Genomic DNA, 27510 nt, shown 5'->3' with positions numbered 1-27510 from the left:
CAATTCCCGATTTTCATTAAAGATTCTTCAAAATGTTTACGAATATCAAATGAACAAAAGTGAAGTGTAATCACTTGCAACAAGTAAAGAAACTTTAAACGAATATATCAATTTATTTCAAGATTGGAAACTACAAAACTACACAAAACTTATGCCAAGTCTATAGAACTGATAATAAATTGCAGTAACTGGGTACCTAAGAAAATGTTAAACCGAATAAGTCAATTGAACAAAACGGCATTCTTCAAATTGCCAACTATGTATTTTAATTTGCCAACTTGTCAAGAGATTGGAAACTTTCGGGGGGGGGGGGAGGATCCCCCCTTTACCCCCCCTTAACGACGCCCCTGATCAGAATCATTTTTTCGTAAGGCAAATTTTTGCAGTTCCTTTAAACTTCTGAGAGAATCTTGATATGTATTTATTCTACAATCTTCTTGGAACTCGGTATCGTATTCCTCTTCTTCCTCTATCTCGTTTTCTTCTCTCCGACATTCCGTATGATTCTTGGTCAAGTTGCGGGGATTAAGGACAATTTGTGGGGGTGAATATGAGTAGTGGTTGGGGAAGGTCAACACTGTCCAGAAATATTTAACAAAAGAATGAACAAGTTATCGCAGACAGTATAATGTACATGTCTCACAGAATGTCTAAACATCATCTAAACGCTGTAGTCCGGAACTCAGAATTTTCCGTTAAATGTTTATTTTTCTTTCCGTTGTCCGCGTAACACAGTTTACGCTTAATGAAGGGAGTTTTACACGTTTTGTTCTCCAAAATTCATGGGACCGTGAAATATTTCCGTTTAAGACAGTTTTCCGTTTAATAAAGAGTCCGTTGAAGACAGGTTTTACTGTAATATAATAATTTTTGCCGCTGCCTTCTTTCCCCTTTCCTGTCTTTTCTTTCTTTTTCTTTTTTCACAAAAAAGAAGAGAGGGGACCGGCAGGATTTTTCCTTCCTCTCTTTCGTCAAGAAAAAAGAGAGGAAAAGAAACGAGAGAGGAAGAGAACAAAAAGAAAAAAACAGAAGAAAAGAAAAGACTGCATGTTTGTTTTTTATAATCTTTTTTTAAAATATTTTGTAATCTGTTTCACTAATATTGAATATAACAAAATTTATTTTATACTTTATCATAACGATTGCATTCTACTTGCATGCGTCTTACGCTTGCAAATACAAGTTTTTATCTTTCCGTTTGACGCACTTATGGCTGTAATGCTGTTTTCTTACCAGTAAGCATATTAATTAATAAACATTATTATCGTTATTATTATTATTGTTATTATTATTATTATTATTATTATTATTATTATTATTATTATTATTATTATTATTATTATTCGGTTTCGTTGAGATTATGCCACTTTATTTGCATTGCCCCATTTGCATAGCTATAACTACGACGAAAAGGGCTATCTAAGTATAAGTAAGAAGCACATAATGTTAAAAAAAAAAAGAAAGAAAGAAAGAAAGGAATGCATACGATGTAGGAATTGAATAAGAAAAGTGAATAGGATAGTCCCAAATACGTGTTTGACACATATGTTATTACGAATTCACGAATAGCCAAAATCATTCAGATAACTTCCTTCTCAAGAATCAAAAGAATATAAAACAATGTTATTGATAGTGTGATTCAAAAAAAAAAAAAAAAGCAGGGAAAGATAATCTATGACTTGACAGAAGTAGTGGAAATTCTGATGATCAGGAGGCAAAGATGGAATGAGAACCTCTTTAGTGAAAATCATAGAACGAAAAACTAGTTGGTGAAAGTTTCACTCCTGAAGCCAAAGATAGTAGCAAAGGCACTGTTTTTATTTCAGCATTCATTTTTATGTTCCGTTTGTGCGATATTTTTGAAGTGTGGAGACAGATACGGTCAAGAACACACTTCTTTTATTGACACCAGGTAGTGACCAATCTCAGATTTTTTGTTGATTTTATATTTGTTTTCCTTTAGGTGGTAATTTCTGAATTTTTGGTGTCAAGCTATATTTTCAACTTTTTTTGAGAACATCGAAAACAGGAACTCCTTTTTCATTGTACGTACCACTGAAAGGAGCAGAAGAAGCATATGTTTTAGCTTCATACAACCAATTAACACGCAATAAATGCCATTACGGTGTATTAAAAATGTGGCCATTCTATGATGTCGGCACCTTTTATATTTGCTTAGCGATGAAATGTTTATAACATAGTTGGAAATTTCCTGATCTATTTTTATCTTGGATTTACAGCCAAGTGTTTTACCAAATGTCAAGGGTTTATCATGGGGCAATTATGTCGGATCGCCAGCAGATCCAGAACCAATTGTGGTGTGGAAACACCAGCATCGAACACCAGTAGCAGATCTTATTCCGTTGCTCACAAATGATGTTTTCGGCTTAGCACCACACACATCTATTCTTCTACGTTACAGCAAAGAGAAAGGTAAGTTCTTTAGTCCAGTAATGAGGTAGTTCTGATCAGAGAATGTAAGCAATACAGGCCCGAAATCAGCCACAGAGGTTGGGGGGGGGGGGGCATGAATATTTTAGGAGGTCAAGTCATTAAAAATTGTCTTACAAATATGTAAATTGTGTTTTTTTGTGTTAATAATAGGATTTTGTAATGAGGTCTGGAGGGGGCCACGAAAAGTTTAGGGGGGCCAGCTCTCCCCCAGCCCCGCTCTGGTTGCGGGCCTGAAGCAATAGATATTTCAGAGGCTAAATCAAATTAAACATATAAATCAGTTTAAAAATCTATTTTGGTAATTGAAGAAATATATTTCATGTGATTTTCCGAACAACAAAAATTGGCACATTTGTTTAAAAAATAAATAAGTAAATTTAGGATATAAAAAACTTCTTTTATTTGCACGCATATTGTTTCATTCATTTGATATCAGTAGTTCAACTTTCATAGTTTAAAATGTGGTGCAAATGCCACTGTAGGTTAATCAAACCAGAGACCATATGGTCACAATTTGATCTCTTGTTACTGTATATTCAGTTGACGGTAGACCAACTACCATCAACTAAGTTGATCCTTATGTGCTGTTCCAGTTGTTTCCTGACGTTTATCACACAGTCAGTCATTTTCTTGGTACTTTGTATTTATAGTTGACAACTTAAAACTAAAAACAATCATTCATTAATCAAAAAATTAGTAGATAATCATATTGAGTTGTAATTCTTTTATTTTTATCTTCTTAATGCTAAACAAGATTCTTGGTTATCGATGCTTCGAATTTACTAAATTATAAGTAACAGAAAATTTATTTAGTATGCGTAATAACTAGAGAAAGGCAAAATATGAAGATAAAGTAAGAAAATATGAAAATTAAAAGTCCAAAATATGAAAAATATGGAATTTTAATTTCATAATTTCTAAACATGAAGTATGTATGTATGTATGAATTACCTTACATTTATGTGACGTGTTCATAACCTTTTTAGAACATATTACGCGTAGGTTTACGCCCTTTATTTCAATAATAAATGCTTTGGAGAAGTAATTCTCAAAGGCCAAAGAATTGAAAACTACAATACCTAGTTAATCAAAATACTCCTCGTTTAGAACAACACAATTTTATCATCATGGAGTGAACGATTAGGTTCCGTGGCAAGAGAAGTCTGGAATCTTATCAATGGAAGAATGCATTTTGCACCGTCCCACTATCTGGGAAGGTCTTCCCTGACAAGAAGTGCTTGAGAGCCGAAAGAGATGGTAATCAGTAAAAGAGAAGTGAGGAGAATACAGTGAATGAGGAAGAGTTTCATGGAGAGTATTATAATTCATGGAGAGTCTGCGTCGTCCTTTGAGCGACATTTGCGCTTGCACTATCATGCAACATAACACCAGGTCTTGCATCAATTTCTGGATGCTTGGAGGCAGCGTAGCTGAGCATTTCATGGATGCAAGATCATTGAAATCGAGGAAGTTAAAAATTCAATTTTGGCGTACGAAACATACAAAATGTGAAAAAATATGAAGATTTTTATTAAACATGAAATTTTTGTCCAAATATCATGAAATATGAAAATCAAAAGCACGCTATTTCTAATCTACATACTATAAAACATAAAGATCCTTGTTCCCATTATCCTGCGAGGCATGGTTTAAAATATGAAATCTCATATTTTACCTCTCTCTGGTAATAATCTTCGTATATTTTCTTTAAAAAAATGTTTCTCACTAAATAATATAAAATTTGTTTTCAATCAGGATGTAGCATGTTAAATACAATATCTGTATTGGGTGCAGCACTTATTACGTGGGGACATTCTGACGGCGTAGTGAGAGTTAAATTACGGAAAGAACAACCACCGCACCCAATTATAAAGTCAGAACAGTTTGATCCTGTAAGTATATCAACCTACAGTTATAACGTTGATATTGTATCATTTTGTAGTTAATATCTTATTCATCACATTTGAAGTTCATATACAAGTTTTTCTTTTAATTTATTGCTCCTTCGTTTTCCTGCAGACTTACCGACCTACCCGACCCATTAGTTTTACTTCCTTCCACTAATCCCATGTTCTCGTTTCAGCTCAGTAACACCGTCACGCTTCACAGCTTTTTCTCTGTTCTTTTCTCCCTAGTTCTTTCCCTTCCTATCTGATGAAGCATAATTTTCTATTCCCACTTCGAGATACTTTTGTTCCAACTACACAACTACGTATATGTAAGTATCAGAATATCTGAAATGCCTTAACAAAATGTAACTTGATTGATTAATACAGTGTCGAACTTCCTTTAGCATGATTGGTACAGTTTATGTTCTTCGCAGAATTAAAGAATATAACTCGTAAATCGTTTTAAGATGAACAGTGAAGCATTCTTATGCATTGTGGCTATATTTTGCTTCAACCTTCACAGAGTAGAGGTCAGCCCCAGTGAATGTCATGTAAGTTCATTATGTTCAAACCGGGGTTTGAGCGGATAAGAGATGTTCAAGTTCATCGTGGTGTTCCCCAAACTATTCTTAACAAATCTATCTGTGGGTCTAGGCGAATTGCCGTCTTGAGAAATTGAGTCGTTATTAGGTAACAACATCTGGCTGTACCATAGAATGCACCTAAAATGTTAACAGCATTTTGAGAGTAATAATGGGACCAACGGAATACCATGAAATTTAGTCAGTAACTATGAAATTCCATCTCGGGGCATTTTTCCGATCGGGCTCAGAAGTATTTTAGCAGAATCACTTTCACCTCAGTTTGTTCAAATTTCTCCATCCTCCCGGGGTAATCGTCTGAAATCATCACTGGTTGCATCTGAGACCAACACAGGCGCCACCATGATGAACGGTAGGAGGTAGTCAGTCCGGAGCACACACCGATTTGGGTATCTGCCGTTGCCCCAAACAAGGAAGAAGATGCGTTCTCTCTCTCTCTCTCTCTCTCAGACATCGAACCATATTGTGCTCTTCAAATCATCGACACTTCATTCTTTATGTTTTCAGTTTCATTGTTTTCGCGCTACTGCGTTGGCGGCAGTAATCAGATGTTGTGAAATAGCAACTTGACCGTGGATTTTGAGGTTTTGCAGATATCATATGGTTGTGAATAAAGGTGCAGATCGATGCATATGCCTTTGGATTTGGGTTTTGCAGTCAATTGTGCCGATTCTTTGTACAGTTCTTTGTAACAGATGTCTTCAGTGTTGGTGATTCTTCTCGCTTAGGCTTGCTTTCCGGCCATTATTCCTCATCTCTTGTGATGTCTTGATATGAGTACTATGTGCCATCATTACCTTGGATATTGTTCTAGATATCCCTAACACGCTAGCAATCTTTTATATACTTGCTCCAACTAACTGTTCACTTACAATTTGCTCTCAAAGCTCTCTCATTTTGCACCAACAACGTCGGCCTATTGAAAACAAACCTCCTACGTACTACACTGTACTGCCTAGCATCGTTATTACTCACTATCACACACATAGCACTAACATAAAGATAGTCGCAATGCATGAATGTTCAGGGTTCTTATTCACAAACATTACTTATTGCTATACATTGATCTTTCTATTATTTTGGGAATTCTCTATAAAGAAAATATACTTGAAGTTAACACAAACAAATGATTGAAATAAAGATAAGTTTCCTTGTGTGAATTGTATTTTTATATGACTTTCTCCAAGCGATCTTGTAGCATAAAAGTTACAGTTACAAATTTAGTTAACTTCACATCCCACTTAAATATACATGTAATCAAAATTGTGTTTTACATTTTTCTTTATTTTCCTTGTAATCCTGTTGAATATAATTATTTTATTTCTAGATTTGGATATGTGGAAGCGTACCAGATTGCAAAAATCTGTGGGTAGGACACTTTTCAGGCAAAATTCTTGTTTATGAATGTCATTTTGACCCAATGAAAGGTCATTTAGATTTGAAACACTCACCACTAACATTGTTAGGACATCAAGGACCTATTCTTAGTATATACATATGTCCAGCGTTCAGTATTACTGTAACGGGAAGCCAAGACGGTACTGCTATTATTTGGGACTTGAACAAGTAAGTGAACTCATTTTATCTGTTACTATTCTCCTGTCCAGTTCATGACTTGTTTAAATAGAGTTTTGTGACATTTCATGAGAATAAATATCTCTGATATATAACTTTATATTTACTCCTTTGCTTTGTGTAATGAAATATATTATAATTATGCTCTTCAGCTTGTAGCAAGATGTCCAATATCTATTGTCCAAATTTTTATTGGTAACGGCCAGTATAATCTAGCACAAAAAGATAAATCACAGTATAAAAGGAACAAATATTGTTAGCTGTGATGCATCTTGGAGTATTATTTTTCTACAATATTTCGCGTACTTCACTGTTTGTTATTCATGTCGTTCAATCTACAAAGATATGGTGAAGAGAAGGATTGAGATAAGAATAACAGAACTACGGTATTAGAGACCCTAAGGATAATGAACAAGCGATTTCAGGACTATCAAAATATGTAAGTGAATCTAAACATTCCATACATTAAAGGAACATTTTGAACAAAACTTCTTCACTTATTGGAAAGATGAGTAATCATTCTACATCAATATCAAGTATTCTAAATTAATTATTATTAGTAACTATAGGGTACCGTATAATAACAGTTAAGTAACCGTTGTGCCGCTAGTTTTTAATGCTTATAGCTATATTAATTAACTTCAATATTTCAGTCCATACATTTGTCTGATTTATTGTATTGTACTATGAAAGAAAAATTGAGACCATAAGGGTTCTCAAAAGACACTTGATAGACCACTAAATATTCTGAAGAAAACACTTGATACACCATTAAATATTCTGAGAAAAACACTCGATAAGCCATTAAATATTCTAGAAATACTTGATAGATCACGAAATATTCTGAAAAATCCACTTGATAGACCACTAAATATAGGGTGACCAGACGTACTGATTCTCGCATCAGTACTGTTTTTTACATAGCTGTCCTGCGTGTTGCGAAGACGCCTAGAAAATCGAGAAATGTCCTTCTTTTTAAAGTGTCCTGCAAAATGTCCTGAGTTAACTTATTTGCATATTTTAATGTTTCATTCTTTATTCAGATTATTTTGAATCACAGGCACGCTTTTGCTGGATGATGAACCGCTGTGTTTTTAACACGCCTCAAAAGATTAGGGAATTAGAACAATCAGCAAACCATTATTTTGCAATACATTATTTTTACTATGAAGGGCTTGTTGAGATATTGGTAACGTAGGAAAGATTTCTATTTCAAGTTACGACAGTGATGCTAACCAAGTCAAGTAGAAGTTCCCTCATGCCTGTCTAAATTTTCCCTCATTCCTTAAAATAATCCCTCGCTTCGAAAATCGATTTAAAAAAAAAATTGAGTCCTATACGAAGTTTCACTGTACGTTAATTATAAATAAACCACTTTGTCATTCATCAAAGCGTTTGGAGTTGTGTTGAATTCCTTCAACGTTCTTGTTGGGTGTTTAAAGAGAAAATAAAAATAAATTATTAATTTAAGGTTAACGTTAAATGAAATAAGAACATGCGTATTGCCGACGCAGTGAACTATCATATACTATTATATTTGTGTCCTGCTTTTTGATTGTCAGAATCTGGTCACCCTAACTAAATATTCTGAGAAAAGCACTTGATAAACCATTAAATATTCTTGAAATGCTTGATAGATCACGAAATATTCTAAAAAAAAAAAAAACTTGGTAGACCACTAAATATTCTTTAAAACAAACAAACACTTGACAGACGACTAAATGTTCTAAAAAAAAATAGGAAACACTTGATAGGCCACTAAATATTCTGAAAAAAGAACTTGATAACAGCACCAAGCACCAGTAAAGCGAGCGACAGTCTTCAGAAAGACTCCAGTGTGGATTGAAATATTTAAGTTAATTAAAACATAATCATTAAAATCCTTCGGTGTAAGGGTGAATCAGTTCTACCGAAATTAAAAATCTGGATAGAGAAAGCCTAGTCAAGCAATGAAACTACATAATCAATTACATTAAACAGTAAAATCTTATGTATACTGTTACTGCACCAATATTTCCACAGAATTCCAGTAAGTACGTTATTAGCGTATAATTAATGGATATGGAAATACTGTTGTATCAAAATAGGAAGATGACGGACGTCTTATAAATTGTACAATGAATTAGTTTTAAGAGGAAAAAATATAAAAACCTGCCAAATTTCGATCTTAAGTGCTGAAGTTATCCTTTTCCCGAATGCAAGAAAGAAAATAAAAATGAATTATGAAGCGGTACAAGAATCTGGAGATGAGGAATACGTGAATAAGCAAACAGTGAAGCTTACGAAGTATTGTAGAAAAATAATACCAAAAGGCACACCACTCTCTTTTATATAAATTAGTGTGTGAAAACACAAATTAAAATACTTAAAAGGATTTTAGACATTCGTCACAAGAGCTTGTTAAAATCAAAGAAATCCTTATACGTTAGTAATAAATTGTTTATAACAGTATATTCTCGCTTACATTGGTGAGTAGTTTCCTGTAGAAAATAAATGTTTGCTGTGCGATATTCTTTTTAGACTTATTGAACATTTTGCTTAAAGGGTGTGTACTGATACTTAAAATATTGGAAATCCACTGAAAATTTTTATTGATACTGGTAATACTGAAATTGTACTGGAAATTACATGTAATATTGGAGCAGTATAAAATTTCCTTTGAGATTCTTCAAGATCATCTAGGTATAGATGGTGATAGTGCTAACGAGCCAACCACTGAAAAACTAGCTAGTTCGAGAAGGAAAATGGATAGTGTTTATAATATAATTACTTACAAAATGTTATTTTTAAATTTATTTTATATGGAGTTTGTATTCATTTAATATTTGTAAAGTGTCAAGACAGTAATACTTTTAAATTATAAACATGAACAGTAAATATGTTACTCTTTGATATTTGTAATTGATCAGTCTTCTAGTTAACAGTGTTTGTGTACCAAACGTAATACGAATGTTTTAAAAAAGACTAAATATATATATATATATATATATATATATATATATATATATATATAATACGGTAAACCAGGTGAGGAAAGGGTTGGCTGAGAGGAGTAAGTAAAGGGAAAAAAAAAAAGTTAATTACGACAGGCATTATGGAAGAAATAATATCCAAAAACACTCACTCCTGTATTTTTTTCAGATTTTTAACCCACTAATTTCTGCGCATTCTTTCTATTAAAATACTAAAGAAGTCTTTGATTTTTAAAGGTATTTTATGGGCTGTTAAATATCAACATACAGTCGTGTGTTGCACTAACTTTTGTTTTCTGCTTCCTGTTGAACATAGTGTATTGCAATTTTGTTCTAGCAGGAAGCTGGAAATAAACTAGAAGTATCCAGGTTCTCCAGTAGGCACCCTGTTCTAAATTTTGAAGGATATATAAAATATACGATAGTTATAATAGTTCGGCTGTCCTCTTGTGTGAATCTCCTATAGATTATTGATTTATAGTTCATTGTAACTTATCATCCATTTTCAGCACCGAGGCTACATTACGTGGACCTACAGTTTAAAGCGAAATACCAACCATCGTAATACATTCAATTTTTTTAACGCTCTCGCACCGATTTCGAATCCGCAATTACGTGTACCAAAGGCAAACGCGCTAGCCACTAACTGGCATGCAGGTGGTGGTATTATTATTATTATTATTATTATTATTATTATTATTATTATTATTATTATTATTATTATTATTATTATTATTATTTACAGTTTGCCCAATTGAAAATGAGACTATGGTTACATGGTCGTGGGAAGTTATTGAGGCTTTCGCGTCCCGGTTCATTATAGTGACACCAGCGGAATATGGTGCAACATGTGAGTCATGCCCACCATACCTTCCTGCATCCTGAGATAAATTTCTGCCTTCTGCGTGAAGAAATTGGGTAACAGCTCGTTGCATTGATCTGGAGGAACCCATCATGCATCCGACCACGCTAAACAACTTTCTCTATGAGGAAACAGTAGACGACCCATTCGCTAAAAGTACAAACTGGAAATCATAACGTGCCGTGTGACAGCAAACGTATTTCCTCACTTTTCATTAGATAACAACGCCGCTATAGTCAAGCCGCCTCCTTTATTTTGTGCAGTCCGTATATTATTATTTCCGGTCTATCCAGAGTAGTTCCGGTCCTAATTAACATGAATAATAAAGGTTCAACTGCATCATATCTTCTATAACATAATAGACTTATGTTTATTTTAATCATATAATGTAACAAATAATATTACATTTGACATGGCTATTTATTTATTTTCAGTCTTTCGTACGTGCGAAGTATTCCGTCTACAGGTTCGGCAATACAGATTGTGAGTGTGAGCGAAACTCTTGGAGATATTGCAACAGTTAGCCATATCAACAGCAACACAAGTTGCATGCGATTATACACTATCAACGCAGCCTTGATCAACAGTGTAGTTACCAAGGAACAAATTACAGCTCTATGCTTTTCTAGTGCACCTGAGGGAGTGTCAGTCAATGTAATTGCTACAGGGTTAGCAAATGGAAAAATCACGTAAGATGTATTTTTTTAAATTGAATTGAATGGTTTTTAATATTAGGTTGGTGAGAATGAAATGTCTATCCCCAAGGTTCGTTATTTCCAAAGACCAAAAATGTGAGAACGACAATTTCTGGTTAATCAAAATAACCGTCGTCAGCAACCAGTTGCGGACAAGTTTGAGCTGCATTTCGTGGAGTTGAGAACTATAACGATTCGTAGCGATTGTTTTTCCCCTCGACGGAGAAAGACATGATGGATCACATTCACCACAACAGCAACAACATATTCTGTGGGTAGAAGACTGGTTTTATAATACTGTTTGAACGTTGGTCCCGATCAATCACCGTCCTGATCCATATTTAATCAGAAGTGACAATCCGATGCAGGAAATCGTTGAAGCTATCCCATACACTCAGAAAACTGCACGCCTTCAGACGGCGATTATTGTTGGACAGTATCAACTCAGCGGCACTCACGAGTCCAACGTTTTCACGTTACCGATTTCACGGAGCCGCCGCACAACAGTGGAAATGTTGTCTCTTTAACTCGTCTGCAATGATACGTACACTTTTCCGAGGGTCTGCTTCCATGGTATTCCTGAGAAGGTCATCCGAACATGATCTTGGTATCCACGGGCATTATTTTGCAATGCTTGTGCTTTCGAAACGAAATTTACACACCAACAGCGAATGGCGCGTTCATTCGCCATTCCTAATCCAAATGCAGTTTCTTTTTTTCTTATGTGTAGAATGTCCCAGTCGTAAGGAAAACTATCTCCCATAGTACGCTTTCATAAACCTTGTTCAACATTCCACTGCCTCATGACTGTCTGGTCTGCCACCCTAGCCTATTTACTAGACTATACTGAGTTTATGTTATTAAACACGTGACAATAGTCCATCTCTGTTGTGTTGCTGAGGTGAGTTCTGTATAAGATTCAGAGCGGACATTTCATTCGCACCAATTTAATATATATATAAACAGAAAGAAAACTAATACTTCATGAACCGTGAGTTGTATTATCAGTTTTTGTAAGTCAAGGTCTTTTCATATACAGAATACTGTTTATTTTAATTTTATTTATTTGTTGAAAGTAAATTGGCACGAAACAGTGTTGTCATAAATATGCAATTGTGATTACTAATCTGTATTTGCATCTCGTTACATATTTCTATTCTTAAAAATGAACATAAACACTGTTCTGAAAGCTTTGACGGCTTCATCATGTCAACATGTTTTAAATCAACTTTTGTGGTCTTATTTTAAATTGGAAATAAAATTTTCTAAAACCATGTCTATTATCATAACATTTAAAAGGAATTTGAAATCACTAAGTAAATAATTATATTTAATGTCAATGTATTTTTGAGAGTAAACTGTTTAATTCAGTTGTTGTGAGTGTAGATATTTTTGTATATAGAAGGATTTGACGCATAGATATTAATAATGTACTAAACCCTACATAGCATTCGCTAAGTATAAATAAGTAGTATATCGGATACTCAGAAAATACAGTTTAAGCTTAACACTTCTCGTAAAGAATCAAACTTCATCCTCACTTAATAATAGCTTTATTTCATTCATCATAATCGCCTCACATCTATAGGTTTTAACATAAACAGCTTAGGCTCTCTGCCTTTTAAATAGTCGTAACGTAATCTTAAATTGTAATACCAGTCACTACATCTGGCTTATAATTCATATGTTAGTGATAATAATATCCTAAACAATTTATGCCCAACCATATGTTCTCTAATATGTATTTTTCTCCAGGGACTCAGTGGTAGAGCGTTCACCTCTGGTGCGTTGGGCCCCTTGTTCGATCCCAGCTCGCGCAAGGTAAACTTTGTGGTGGACAAACACCGTGTGCTGGGTTTTTTCGAGGTTCTTCCGTTTCCTCTCACTGTATTAATTCCACCATTCCATTCATTTCTCATCACCACCGTCTCCTTTAGTCTAACCGACATAATCGTCGAACGTAAAATTGAAATATTTCGTTTCATTTCAAGATTTGCATTTTTTTTTTTTTTTTTTTTTTTTTTTTGATAGTATGAAGTAGAGGAATGGATGAAAAGTTAAAATCGATCGTAAAAAAATTGAAAATTATCAAAAATAAAAAATCTCGGTGCATATACTATTGAATCCGAAACTTTACTCGAAATCTGCGTTATTTCGACTTTTTGCAGGATATCTAGATGGATAGCAATTAGCAGAAAGTCACCGTTATTGATTATCCATTTTCATGGTACGTGTATCATTATATTAATACCCTGACGAAATCATCTCTCTCGTATGTGTCGTCAAGATTTCGGAGAAAATTTTGGTGTACCTTATTTGCACCTTTAATCATGTTGATTGTACGTATTCTGCCATTCATCTCCATACAGTTTAATTTTTCTCCATGTTTTGTGACATTTCTCTTTTCTTCTTCCGGGTTTATTGCACTATCAGTACTAGAACTCGACAGTAGTAAAACAAAGTTAATAAGCGTGTTTCTCTGTCATGAACAGCTATGTATAGCTGAAAAAAAATTACGTGTAAACATATCAAGAACGAATTTATTGTAAAATGACATGCGTGTTAACTCGTCAAGAACGGGAGTAGGTTTAAACAGCTGATTGCTTACCGTCGCAAATTGAGAAGCTTGCACACCGCAGTCCTGAGTTAACTTAATCTGGATCTAGGATGTATTCGCTGTAATACTATTCATCAATTATAATCTTCTTTAGGGGTCACGATGGCTTAATGGTAGAGCTCACACCTCTGGTGCGAAGGGTCTCTGATTCGATCCTAAGCTATGTTTATGATACACAACATTATGTCCATGGGTCTTCTCGGGATTCTCCCGTTCCCTCCCACATTCTCATCCCACCAGTACTTTCATAACCATTCACTTTCATTTCTTATTCGTCTCTAGCCTACAAGGCATATTCGCGGGACTTAACTGAAAATTCTGTATCACGTTCTTTTTCTGCCACTTCCCTTAGAATACATCACATCTTTTCAAACAGAACTTTTATCTTTTTTTTTTCAGTATTTGTTCTCTTTTTCTTACACTCGACACTTTGGAATATTTCCACGAAAATTTTATAGTGTCAGATCTTTTGTAACAAGGAAGATTTTACTTGAACTTTTAAATGTTAGCCTTTACCGGCGCTCCTCACTTTTATTTCAAAATTTGGGTTCCAAAGTGTACTTACGATGAATGGTACTTAATTTGAAATGAAATTTCTAGTTTTACGTCCCACAATTCTGTCCTGTAAGGTAAAGGAAACGCATAATTAATTAAACTATACAATTATAAAAGAATTTGTGAAATGTGAATGCAGGAGGAAACGAGAATTCCGAGAAAATTCAAGGCACAATGATATCCACCAGAAACTCACATGGTTTGGATCGAACCAAGCACCCCTTCAGTCAGAGAAGAGCGATCTAGTAATGAACCAACATATTCCCCGGATGAATGTTCTATTCGAAGGGAAAATAGAAAAGAGAATATGATGAGAGCATCAATATTATTATAGATCGTTCCACTATCAAAATATCCCAAGTGAGAGGCAGATTTTTAGAACAGTCATATTGCGCACCAACCAAAAGTGTGAGGGGAGAAGAAAAAGTAGAAACAGTCTTTTGATCAAAGAGAATAATTAACATTTTATGGTCACTTCAGACAGTTTATATTATTATTATTATTATTTTCAAGATACTAAAATAAATAAACTATCATTATAAAGTATAACTACTTTGAGACTTTAAAGATTTTTCTTTAAAAACTGAAGTCGGCAATGTTATATTGGACACCAAACATAATAATTATACCACCCTGATTGTCACAATATTACTCACTCACTGTAGAAATCTATCTCATTTCGGTAATTACATAATCTTTATACTAGTGTTAATCTTAAAACCCAAATTATTGGATCTACTGTTTTGTCTTAAATTTATTTTTTACTTATTTCTTCACAGACTGTGGAGTACTTGGGATCTTACGCCTGTACGGGAAATCTCATGTGACTTACTTACAAAGCCCATAATCAGGTAAGATATATATATATAATTTAGAAAATACCGTAGTAATTCTAAGTATTATATTTAATTAATCTTTGTAGACGAACTCTTGCCTCTTCTATATTTTTGTAACTATTTTTCAGGTAAAAAAGAGTTTACTGCCGAGAGTATATTTCACAAACATTAATCCTCAGACGTGCATCTACTTACGAATGAATCCTCCCTTGGAAGTATAAACTGTCTGAAGTGACCATAAAATGTTAATTATTCTCTTTGATCAAAAGACTGTTTCAAACGTTTCGGAACTCAAAGTTGGTTCCGTCCTCAATGACAAAGTGAAAAGGATTGAAACGGGGAATACATTCCATTAAATAAATAAATGTAACGTAAAGAATGGATCCTGAAATGTCACGAGCAGATTGAAGTGCAAAAGGAGTGAACTGAATCGAAGGGAGCGCGGTGTCTATGTTACGTCACTATTGCCAGATTCAAAATATACATCAAAGGTAGGTAAGCAAATTCTATCAATGTTGCCAGTATCCAGATTCAAAGGAGGTTTGTATTTATGAATAAAGAATGATTCTTTAATCTTCCGTTGCCCTTGGGGAATAACTGTGTTTGGGCTTGCATCGATCTAACTTTTGTAAAGTACATGAATTGGATAGTACATATCCCCCCCCTCCAAAAAAAATCCAAAAAAGAAAAAACTTGGATAAGAATTCCTTATTTTCGACAATTATCGACAAAAATTCAACATATTCTTGCAAATCATAACATACCTGCTTCAAGTATTCTTCCAACAAGTCTACAAAAACATCTCACCGGATTTAGAAGTTATTTTGTTGATCCACTAAATAAGTAAGGTATTTACAGCGTTCAATGCGAATGTGATTCCTCATATATAGGCCAAACGAAACGCAATATTAACACTCGAAGTAAGGAACATATTAGACAACCAAAAAAGTCACAAGCAGAGGGCATGCATGTCGGGATTGGTCCTTCATTTAAAGCAACATACACATAATACAAAACAGATTAATGTAATAGGTTCAGCATAAGCAAAGAAACAACGGGAGATTAAAGAATCATTCTTTTTTCATAAATACAAACCTCCTTTGAATCTGGATACTGGCAACATTGATAGAATTTGGTTACCTATCTTTGATGTATATTTTGAATCAGGCAATAGTGACGTAACATAGACACCGCGCTCCCTTCGATTCAGTTCATTCCTTTTGTACTCCGATCTGCTCGTGACATTTCAGGATCCATTCTTTACGTTACATTTATTTATTTAATGGTATGCATTCCTTGTTTTTTACACCTTTTATCTCCTATCCGTTTTAATCCTTTTCACCTTGCCACTGAGGATGGAACCAGCTTTGAGTTCCGAAACGTTTGAAAAATATTTAGGCTTTCCAAGGGAGGATTCGTTGGTAAGTAGCCAATTTCTTGTTAATTCAACTGAGAGAATATAGTTTTGAAACCATAGCAACATAAAAATGTAAACAAAGTAAATACGTTTTATTTTCTTTCATTGATATTCATACTGTGTAATTACTTCATTTACTGTGTGTTTGCTTATAGAGTTCAGAGTATCTCATATTCAGTTATATTAAAAAAAAAGAAAAGAAATGAAGATAAGAAGAATTTCAGAGACAAGAGAATGTTAATACTTGTTCTGTTTGTTTTCAGTATCACTTACTCTTACGACGCTCAGCATCTCTATGCTTCTGCAGCGGATGGATTTGTAGTTATTTGGGAAGGCTCAGGAGCAAAAGGCGTGAGCAAAACGCCAAAATTTTTAAATCTTCCATCATTGTAGCTATGAAATATCAAGAAATGAAGCATCTCTTCCTGTTTGTCAATATGAGATATACAGGACATATCATTATATTGTTAAGCATTGAAGTGATAACAAAGCATATTTTTGCTATTGCTTCGGTGTTAAATGCTATAGTTTGACTATAGATTTTCCAATGTGATCTATATCATACAGTTATGTTAACTAGTACTCGCTATATATAAAGTTGTCACATTCCATGTTAATTAATGGTACATATCAATTGCTTGAGTAGGCAGCTTTAACCTTGTTTTGACCTGTCGTATTGTGCCTTATCTTCAAACCTGCCAGTGATTCCATCCCTAATTATGGATATATAACATAAATAACTTTGTAATGTTGTTCTCGAGGGAAAAATAATTTTGTCACAACATATATATGTACCTGGTTTTCATTTATTGCCATTGTTTAATTCGCCATATGTATAATACAATGAGTTTTAAGATCTGAGATCTGTTCTGTATAGGTTAGTCATATGAGGTGTACGTAAACAGAATATAACAATTTGATTAAAATGAGATAATCAAAATTTGATTTCAGTTCAGTAGAGGCTGTTGAGGGAAGTAACCTCAGTAAAAAATAAACTTCCATCGCTTTAGACTAAGGGGAAAAAACACCCAATGTTCTTGTATACACTAGAAATCCACTCTTTGAAGCAATAAAAGTTTAATTTCTTACCGATGTTAGTTCCCTCAAGAACTTCCATTGTTTCAATTACTACTTTAGAATCAGAAAAAGTGGAAATTATTACCGCTTTCTTTTGCTCAATTTAGATTGTTGAAGAAATTCTCGTATGACTGATGGTGCTGTATATGAAATACTTTCACGGAAATTACTTCAACAAGCCTCTATGCAGCGCAGAATTAATAAAAAAGAATCTCAAATTTGAAGTCTTAAACAATTATAAACTATTTGAAACAGCCAGTAGTTTTGATTTTGAGATTATTTTCATGTGAGTGAAAATATTTTAATTGCTCTAGCCTTCGCAGCTAAGTTTGTTATACAGAATGTGCACCTTGTATTTAATGTAGTCAATTATGTTAACATTTTCATGTTATTATTTTTAAAATAGTTTACTGTTCGTACTTTGTTCATTTTGTTTAACAGATAGGTATATTTTTGTTGTGGCTTTCAGTATTTTATGAATTTGTAAATAAATAGTGTGTAACTAAATGCCAAAGGAGAAGTAATCAAAGTCTTTACTCGCTCGCATTTGTTTACAATATTATAAAACCTTAATGCAAAAGTCTTTCTTGTCTATGAAATTATTGTGAACAAAACAATAGTAGTTGTTCTGTCATCATATAGTGTATAATCTTCCAATACTCGTATATCCAAATAAACTTTTGGTAGAAATTTTAGAGTAATAATAGATTTAGTTAATAAAGATAGCTCCCACTAGGATATAAATCCTTCATGACAGCTATGAGTAGACCTGAATGGTCATCTCAGTGCGCATTAGTTTCTCTTAAGTTACTATGAAGTAACTCAGAAGTCAATTTTCGGTTAGTACTTGCACGAAAGAATGAACTAATTATATTTTTTAAACCTAAAAGAACATCACAATGTACCTTTTTAGCATGTAGTCGCCCGTAATAATTAACTAGTGTGATCTATGTTGTGTCCTTATTCTTTATCGACTAAGTAGTTTAAAGATATTTCAAAATTTACTAGAAGTCTCATTCATACTACTACCTCTTACTGGATTTTAATTATATCCTCTTGGATTTTGGACTTCTTTTTTTAAAAAAAAGAAAAATGTATCTTGTTGCTCTGTGTTTCATTTCTCAATAACAATGTAGTTGTAAACATGTTTTCTTTCTTAATCATTGTTTTCTTTCCATACTTTGCTTCATTCTCAAGAAAATACAGTAGATAATAAAATATTAAAATAAAAATAGCGACATTTCTTTTTTTCCCTCCGTAGTCGTTCTGTTCCTACTTTTGGCTGTTATTAGAGTACGTTTGTTTTATCTTTTCACACTTCCCGTCACTTACGTGAATGTTTTAATCCAATAGACGTCTTACTGGTTTTTATATAGCTGACATTAGTTGTCAGACAGCCTATCAAATGAGGTAAGTATTATTTGTCGGGTAGTTGAAGTGTTTAGTTGCCACACGTGAACAAATGTGTTACAGTGATTTGTGAGTGGTGTGGTGTTTTGCTGTGTTTCTAGTGTGTCGTGCTCCAGTTGTTTATTGGCGCATAATAGAAGTTATTTTTTATCATATACTCGTGAGTTTTTCTCGTGATCTTAGCTATTATTAGATGGAACACTGAAATAAGGTAACCTTTGCATGGTAATACGCGTAAAATAATTGTCGGTGTATATAACTTCTAAAGGAAGAGTTTGATGCTGCTTGAAATAATAAACCATTTTATCGGTAAGTCGCTTCATGGACAGAAGGGTTAAAGCTACGAATGTTTCAAAAATGACAGTACGTAGGGTTCTCATTGAAAAAAAAAAAAAAAATATTGTAGGTGGTTTTGATAAAGTTATCATTAGATGAACAGTTTCCGAAATGTATATGGAGTGAGCTGTTTCGAGTATGGCAAAAATTATGAACGTGTTAAGCTTCTAATTGTGTTCTCTATTTCGCTATAGAGCTTCAAGCAAGTAATGAAATAGATGAGATTTGCATAATAAAAACTCCGGGAGAAAACTGTTGATGGAGAGATGGGATACTATCGTTAATATGAATGATTTTCTAAGAACCATGAAACGCGTAAGAACAAGTGCCCGAACGTACCTGCATGAAACTTGGATTAATGCACACCATACAAAAAATTAAGCCTGAATTACCAAAGAGTGGTCAGTTCCTTTGAAGCTTTCTCCAAGTAGAGGTCATTCATGGTCAAAGAAAATGGTCATTCATACAGGAATTTCAACAGGATGTGTCAGAAACGCTCTTTTAGTATTCCGGTCAAAATCGACGAAAGATTATCGTGAAGAAACAGAGAGTGATAAATTTAAAAAGTGGTATGAAGAACAATTACTGCCAAATATTCCGATAATACAGTCCTCAGAGAAACACTTTAAGTAGAATATTGAAAACCGGGAGCGAAAACAAGAATATGAAATAGACAATTTAGCAAAATATAAAGGATACACTGATATTGGATTACCACCTTATCATTGTAATTTTAATCCAATAGAGTAGATATAGGCTGAAGTTAAGGGTTATGTGTCAAAACGTAATACATTTAAAATTTCAGCTATTGAAACGCTTTTCACCGAGGTTGTAAGTCAGTGACCCTGAAGACTGGAACAAAGCTGTGAAACATCTGAAACGCGAAGAAGAATTTTGTTGGGAAAAGGGCAAACTACTAGATGAACTCGCTAACTGTTTAATGATTAACTTGTCATCTGATTCTGAAGATAGCCAAGACAACGGCAAAGGGGAAACAAACTCTTTGGGGGATGATCTTGGAATTCGACCCTTCGCATCCCTAAAGGTAACTGAAAACTGACTCTGCAACTGTAACTTACTGTCTTTCCGAACAAATTTCCAGCAGCGTGTTTATTATATCGGCATTCTCTCAAATTTTATATGTAGAGCGGATTATAGCTATATCTTATTAAAAAATCTTGCATGTGGTTTCATTAAAAAAAAAATCGACAACACCACTGTCTTTCCGCATTTGTTTATTGATTTAGTTTAGTTTTACATTTATAACATTTAGACTCGGTTGTTGGTGCAGTAAATTATGATTATATAATTTGTGGAATGGGAATGTGACAATAGAATGACAGATCCCAGAAAATTTTGTTTCCATTTCATACTAGAATTTGCACTTGACATTTAAGTATGTTGTAACTCTCAACATAACCGTTGCAGATAGGTTCATCCTTTAGGCGGGATAGCTTAAAGGACACTAAAAGCTGGGAAACTTGATGAAAATTTGCAATACATTCATAGTTATACACTTGCTTCTTGCTGAAATAACAATTAATTCAATAATAGGTCAACACACCAAAAGTAAGTGACAGAGAGTAGAGTAATCACTTCAAGTGAGTATCGATGATTAATAACAAAAGCGGGATTTTGTAAGTATCTCACTAATGACATTAACTTACGTTGTGGAGGGAAACCTGGACTTCCGGAGTTTCGAATGTTCCTACGAGATAGCTGAAATTTAGCTCAAATGTGGCAGAAACAATGTAGATTTTATATTCCTAAAGTAAATTGTCCGAAAATGGATGGAACGTAGTCAAAATGAGCACGAAACATTAACATTAATGTTGACGAAAAAGCAATGAGAAACAAATAATTCCTCCACTTCAAGGGAAAAAAAAAATGAAGTCGTCCAGATACCTCAAAAGCCATAATAAGGATATGGCTAATTGAAAGCTTATTTCAAAGACATAATGAAGAGCTTAAAAACGATGTATAGCACTTAAGGTAAACATGGGTAGAACATTGTCTAAAGTCAAGTTGTTTGAGTAAAATCAATAAAAATAACGTACAGTATATGCATCTTATGCGAACTACCAAGGACGCCCTATGCAAAGGTTACGTGCTTGAAATACAAGGTTAGCATAAATGATTCCTTCATTTTGAAAAGACTATATTTTCAAAAGTATTATACGTACACACATGAAACATACAGAGTCGTCCAAAAGTCCTGCAAAAAAGTAAAAAGCTGTAACTTTGAAAGTACTACTTACAATTTTGTATTTTGTTTGTAATGTTTAGTGGAAATGTTAAAATTTTTGTTGGCAATAATGAGCGGATGTAAACGTTGACGTCATAACTGCTAATCACGTGACAAAGTTCGCGTCTACTCAACAGAGAAAGCGCAGTGTGTGGCGTGGTTTTGGAAGTTAAAATCTGGTGTTTTGGTGAGAAGAAAATTCCGACAAAAATATCAGAAACAACCACCTGCAGGTTCAAGTATCAAGAGATGGTACGATAAGTTCCTAGCTACCGGAAGTGTCTTGGACTTGCCTCGTAGCGGAAGGCCAACAACCAGTGTTGATGTGATTCAGTCCGTGCAGGAAAGCGTGTTGCGAAGTCCAAAGAAATCGTTGAAACGCAGATCCTTGGAGCTGCGAGTGCCAATGACAACGCAACACAATATCGTTCGTAAGAAAATGATACAGAAGTTTACAAGCAAAAACCGAAAGATGTTCAGGACCTCCGGAAGAAGATACGTGATGTGATTGGGAGTATTACGGATGAAGCACGTCGAAATGCCATTCTTGGATTCCCGAAAAGACTTCAGCAATGTTTGGACGTAAATGGTGCTCAGCTGGAGGTTTGGCGTTGAAACAATGCTTGAAAACAAAATCTCAGACTTTCTTACAAGTCTACTAAAAGTTTTGTACAAATACAATAAATGGTTACAAAGTTACAGCTTTTTACTTTTTTGCAGGACTTTTGGAAGACTCTGTATATAAAAAGAACCACAAACTCACCAAGTTTATACACCTTCTACAAATGTTCAATATGTACCTCTTTGGTGACACGACACACGTTCAGACGACGTCTTTTTTCTTGCTTTCCCTCCATTTTCTACAGGTACTAACCTCGTATTGCCACACCCGATCGGAAAGATAGTGGACTCGTGCTGCCACCTGGAATACACAAGACAAACTTTGTGAGTTTTTGGTTCTTTTCGTATATCTTTCATGTGTGTACGTGTAATGCGTTTGAAAATATAGCTTTTTCAAAACGAATGATTCATTTATGATAACCCTGTATCTTACATCTGGATTTGGAATCACCAGATTAGATATAGCACGCAACGTGACTTTACCTGATCACGTGACACGGTCTGGTCCTTACGGCAAACCGGATAGATCCTTCGCGAATTCTAATTCGATTGCTAAAATGTTGGAAAGAATAACCAAGATTAATATATGCAGTGCCAGTACTCCAGAATCAGAAGACTAGTTTACAATGCTTTTAGTAAGTCATCTAAAGAAAGTGAATAAGAACATTCAAGGTCAGTCTAAGCTTATAACTAACTCTGTTTATATTGTCCTCTTCATTTGAAAATTTCAAATGAATAGTGAATTGTACCTGATGACTTAACATATTTTAACTCTCCGAACTGTTGGAAGCAATATTGACTACAGCAGAATTCCAGAATTTAGAGTCAAATATAAATTCTACAGTTGCAAGCTTTGTATCCGCTGTAATATAGAAATCTCATGCTCCGTGCGTATAATTCTTCAGGTAAATATCCTAAAGACGCATAAAATGCAAAAAAAGATTTACAATAAATAAAAATTAAAATTAGGCTCATAATAATAATTCAGTATTCGCTTGTTTCAAAATGATTATTTCAGTTTAATGTCCCGTGATTATGCCCTTTAGGCAAAGGGAGATCAAAAAGATTACATCTAGGGTAACTTTTAAATATTAATTATACAAATCGCCTAATTCTAAAGTTCTTTCTTAATCTACTAGTTCTTTCCTAGAATATAAAATCGTAACAATAGTATTTCCTCTTAATGGCACTCTTATTCAATAAAAGAGGTAGCTATAGTTGAAATGATTCTCTAAATTAATAGTTTAAGATACGAGGGTCACTACGAAAGTTTTGAGATACGCATTGTTGTGGCACAGTATTTGAATTCCAACAATTGCGTTCGGTAGTAGTATCCAGAGCGAAGAAGCGAAGCAAGTTTCAACTCGCCTCGCTTATCGGCGTGGCCGTATCGCCTTCACTTGTTTGTTGATGTGAGCAGTATTCGGCTGTCTAGAATTGAGCTCGAAAGGGAACATTTTCGGGCAATCCTTTACGATTTCAAAAGTGGTTTGAACGAGACACAAAGCCTTGACCGTTTGCAGGAGGCATTTCGGGACCTTGCTCTTTCCCGTACTACAATTTTTCGGTGGTTTGGTGAATTCAGAACCCGGACATCGCTTAAAGATGAAGAGAGAGCTGGACGTTCTTCAACAGCTGTGTCAGATGAAAACATTGCTGCTGTGGAACAAATGATTCGAGAAAATCCTCGAACAACTTTCAAGGACGTTGAATCTACAGTGAACATTGGACCGCCAGCAGTAACAAAAATTCTTCATGATCATCTTCGACTCAGGAAGGTTTCATCTCGTTGGGTGCCTCACACTTTGACTGAACAGCAGAAGCGCATGCGTGTGGAGTGGTGTGAAGAAATGCTTGCAAGATTTGATGGAAGCAATTCTCGACGCGTCTCTGACATTGTTACTGGTGATGAGACTTGGATATATCAATTTGACCCTGAAAATAAACGCCAGTCTACAGTTTGGATCTTTCCAGACGAAAATCCACCCACGAAAGTAAAGCGACCGCGAAGTGTGGGGAAGAAGATGGTCGCAACTTTCTTCTTCAAATCTGGCTATGTTGCAACTGTTCCACTTGAAGAACAAAGGACTGTTACTGCTCAGTGGTACACCACTGTTTGCCTAACAAAACTGTTCCAGAAGCTTCGGGAACGGCGTCCAAGAACTGGATTGTGTGGGATCCTGCTTCATCATGACAACGCGTCCGCACACACGGCCAACATCACAATTCAGTTTTTATAATCTACGGAGGTCAAACTTATGACTCATCCACCGTATAGCTCTGACCTGGCCCCGTGTGATTTTTTCTGTTCCCCAGGATCAAAGATCGCATGCGTGGGAAGAGATTTTGCAGCCCTGAAGAAGCTATAGTGACTTACGAGAATGAACTTTCAACACTTGAAGAGAAAGACTGGCAACACTGCTTCCAAAAGTGGTTTTCGAGGATGCAAAAGTGTGTACAGTGTAATGGTGAATACTTTGAGAAAATGTAAGTGTTAAATTGATTATATAAGTATGTAAGTTATTTCACATCTCAAAACTTTCGTAGTGACCCTCGTATACCAAACTGGGCACTTTTATCTCTAAAATTGTAAAGAATTCTCTATTTCTTGTTCTCCAGAGAGTAACCAAATTCCTCTAAATTTTGAGGCCTGTGGAAGAGGATTTGCTCTCATTGTGGGGGCCGTCTTTGATCTTTAATTTACTAAAGGATTAATTAAATTAAAATCCTGGCTTAATTCCTCCCACAATCAGAGGGTTGCAAAACGAGCCTCAAAAAGTAAATTTTATAACGTGTTTTCTACAGCCTTTTTTGTTTATATTCTTGTAAAGTAGCATCAATTACATCATCCTTTTCCATTCCACCATGAAAGAAGAGAGTTTCACAGTACAAGAGGACTATATCGATGAATGGAGACATGACATGTAGGAGAAAGAATGGAGGGGGAATTGGTATTGTTTATAGCGGGCCATGTTCTTTGTGAACTTCTAGACAGTGAATGTTATTGGATTTTTTATGTTACACTTTTAATGTGGTAGTGGAGCTACCAGTAGAGATTGAGAAAAGTCTTCGGGAAAAACATGAAATTCGTTAAAGAAATTCAGAATAGACTTCCTGATAATATACACATGTTTCAGAATGTCCATTAAAATTTAAAACCCGTGAAATAGTCTTTTACTAACTTGGCTTTTGTTTCCACTTCGTGATTTTAAGATACCGCTGGTAAACATACATTTCATGAAATGAGTGAATAAGTCTTCAACTAAAGAATTTTTGCAAGAAGTAAATCAGTACACAGACGCCGGAGGGAAGAGTCCATTTTCAAAATTAGTTTTGTTGACTTTATTATTATTATTATTATTATTATTATTATTATTATTATTATTATTATTATTATTATTATTATTATTATTATTATTATTATTATTATTATCATACCTAACGCTTCCATATTCATACACACAAGTGAAGCATGTATTCAACCAGGTGAATATAGTAAGAAACAGTCAGAAATAGGTTGAAAATGCTTTCTTCAATTTTAAGAGTGAGATTTAGATTGTGCTGTGTGCAAAAACGTTTTTCAGCCATACCTCTGCAACTAGTTGAAATAAAAGTAGCTCGGTACAAGCAACCAAGAGTAAAGAACCGTCACCTTAATCTGAAGAAGATTATGATGATGACATTTATTTCTGTTGGGTGGGTGGAGGAGTTACTTTAATTTTATGCTATTAAATGAACCATATTTATTTAGCTTTGTCCCAGCGCGGAAGCTTGCTTGTTTTTCTACTATTGATTTTAACCACTTCTCGTTAAGTGTTGGCAACACTGAATGAAACTTTCCCTACTATCAGATGAAAATGCTAAAACCTCTCTTGAGGTATTAAAATACTGGACGAGTAACCAGCTGACTGAAAATTTCCCTAATGTATCAGTTGCACTCAGAATTGCCCTCACTCTTCTTGTCAGCATAGCTTCAGGCGAAAGTAGCTTCTCAAAATTAAAATTAATTAAAAATTATTTGAGATCTATCATGTGCCAGGAGCACCTTGTGGGACTTGCCATGATGTTATAACCGCCACCAGGTTATAGAAGTATTTTTTGTAGACGCTCTGTATATTTCGTAAAGACAGTGATTATTTTTTCGATTTATACTTTATTCTGCGACACAAATAAATTCTTTCTTTGGTGGGAATTGCTCCCTTCCCACGCAACTGGACAAAGAAGTCTTTCATTGTTTTTTCATATATATATATATATATTTAAAACATTGCTTTGTGGTGAGAACTTTTCAGTGAGCGACGTATCTTTCCAGTGTTTCTCCCTGACTTATTAATATGTACAGTATATATTCAACAGTTATTTGGAACTGAATTAAGTGCTTTCTTTAATCGTTTATGGAAATATTGCAGTAGATTAGAGCAGATCAGAGTAGGCCAGGTGTTCAAGCGTCAGATTGTCGCCAGCCACATCGCTTTTCCGGTTCGTTATCTGTACCTTCACACGCCAGAGTTATCGCAATATCTCGTGCGTTGTGGCCAGTGGACTAAAATTAACATCAATTCTTTTCCATATTCTGTTTGCAGGTACATACAGTTGATTTAACCTGAGTGCTTTTAAGAATGAACTGCCAACATTGATTAATGGACCAATGCAGCTCGTATCTCGAACCTCTTGGTTCGGGGAGTGTTACTCCACGTTTCAAGGTAGCAACCACGCACGTCACGTCGAGTTTCAAGTATAATATTGTGCTAAGGGGCATAAGCTATTAGCCCCAATCAATAAATCACAGGTTCATATACCTAGTGCGCTAAAAAGTTATAAACGCGCCCTCCAACATTAGCATTCTACTTTGAAGACTATTTAATTTTGCTGAAGACTCATGTCGACTCTTCAGGACTGTTTGGAGCAGCAACTAGATTACTACGTGGGATTATCCCGGCGACACTTCCCGAAGTGCGTCAATGGTGTGAGAAAAGTATTCATAGTGAAATTTCGTTTTGTGTGTGAGTGATGTTTGTGTGCGTTATGGCCTGGATGACCGTCTGATCGTCCGTGAGGTTTTCGAGACGAGACATCCGAACCTCTCGGCGCCTAATACTCATCTCATCATTGAGACCGACGAGCAATTTGGGAACAATTTGGTAATCCCTTTTTGGAGAGGTCCTTCAACGTCCTCCGCAGGTAAGTCCAGGTCTCAGGAGAATACTCATTGGCAGGACCACGGAGGGCAACGGAGGACAGACTACGACCAGGCGATTACAAATAAATGGCAGCCCAAACTGAGACCCAAGAATCGATTACAAATAAATGGTACCCGAACAGTGACCCGACACTCTGGGCGATTATA

At 34.9% G+C, this 27510-nt stretch overlaps 1 protein-coding gene across 4 annotated transcripts in view; it reads left to right on the top strand.

Moving 5' to 3' along the window:
- mv (lysosomal-trafficking regulator mauve) overlaps positions 1 to 18781 on the top strand; it is a 282285-nt gene extending 263504 nt beyond the window's left edge. For all 4 annotated transcript variants that reach the window (XM_081758816.1, XM_081758815.1, XM_081758813.1 and 1 more), the window contains 6 exons: positions 2241 to 2433; positions 4210 to 4346; positions 6273 to 6511; positions 10789 to 11043; positions 15001 to 15072; positions 16738 to 18781. In XM_081758816.1, coding sequence (XP_081614942.1) covers positions 2241 to 2433; positions 4210 to 4346; positions 6273 to 6511; positions 10789 to 11043; positions 15001 to 15072; positions 16738 to 16867 — 1026 coding nt within the window. In that variant the 3' untranslated portion in view covers positions 16868 to 18781. The remainder of the gene's footprint in view (positions 1 to 2240; positions 2434 to 4209; positions 4347 to 6272; positions 6512 to 10788; positions 11044 to 15000; positions 15073 to 16737) is intronic.
- Positions 18782 to 27510: the final 8729 nt, after the last annotated feature.

This window comes from Thermobia domestica, chromosome 5, assembly GCF_964235325.1.
Source record: "Thermobia domestica chromosome 5, izTheDome1.hap1.1, whole genome shotgun sequence".
Taxonomy (NCBI): Eukaryota; Metazoa; Arthropoda; class Insecta; order Zygentoma; family Lepismatidae; genus Thermobia; species Thermobia domestica.
The sequence above is the reverse complement of the archived record's forward strand: the minus strand, read 5'-3'. Positions and strand labels throughout refer to the sequence as shown.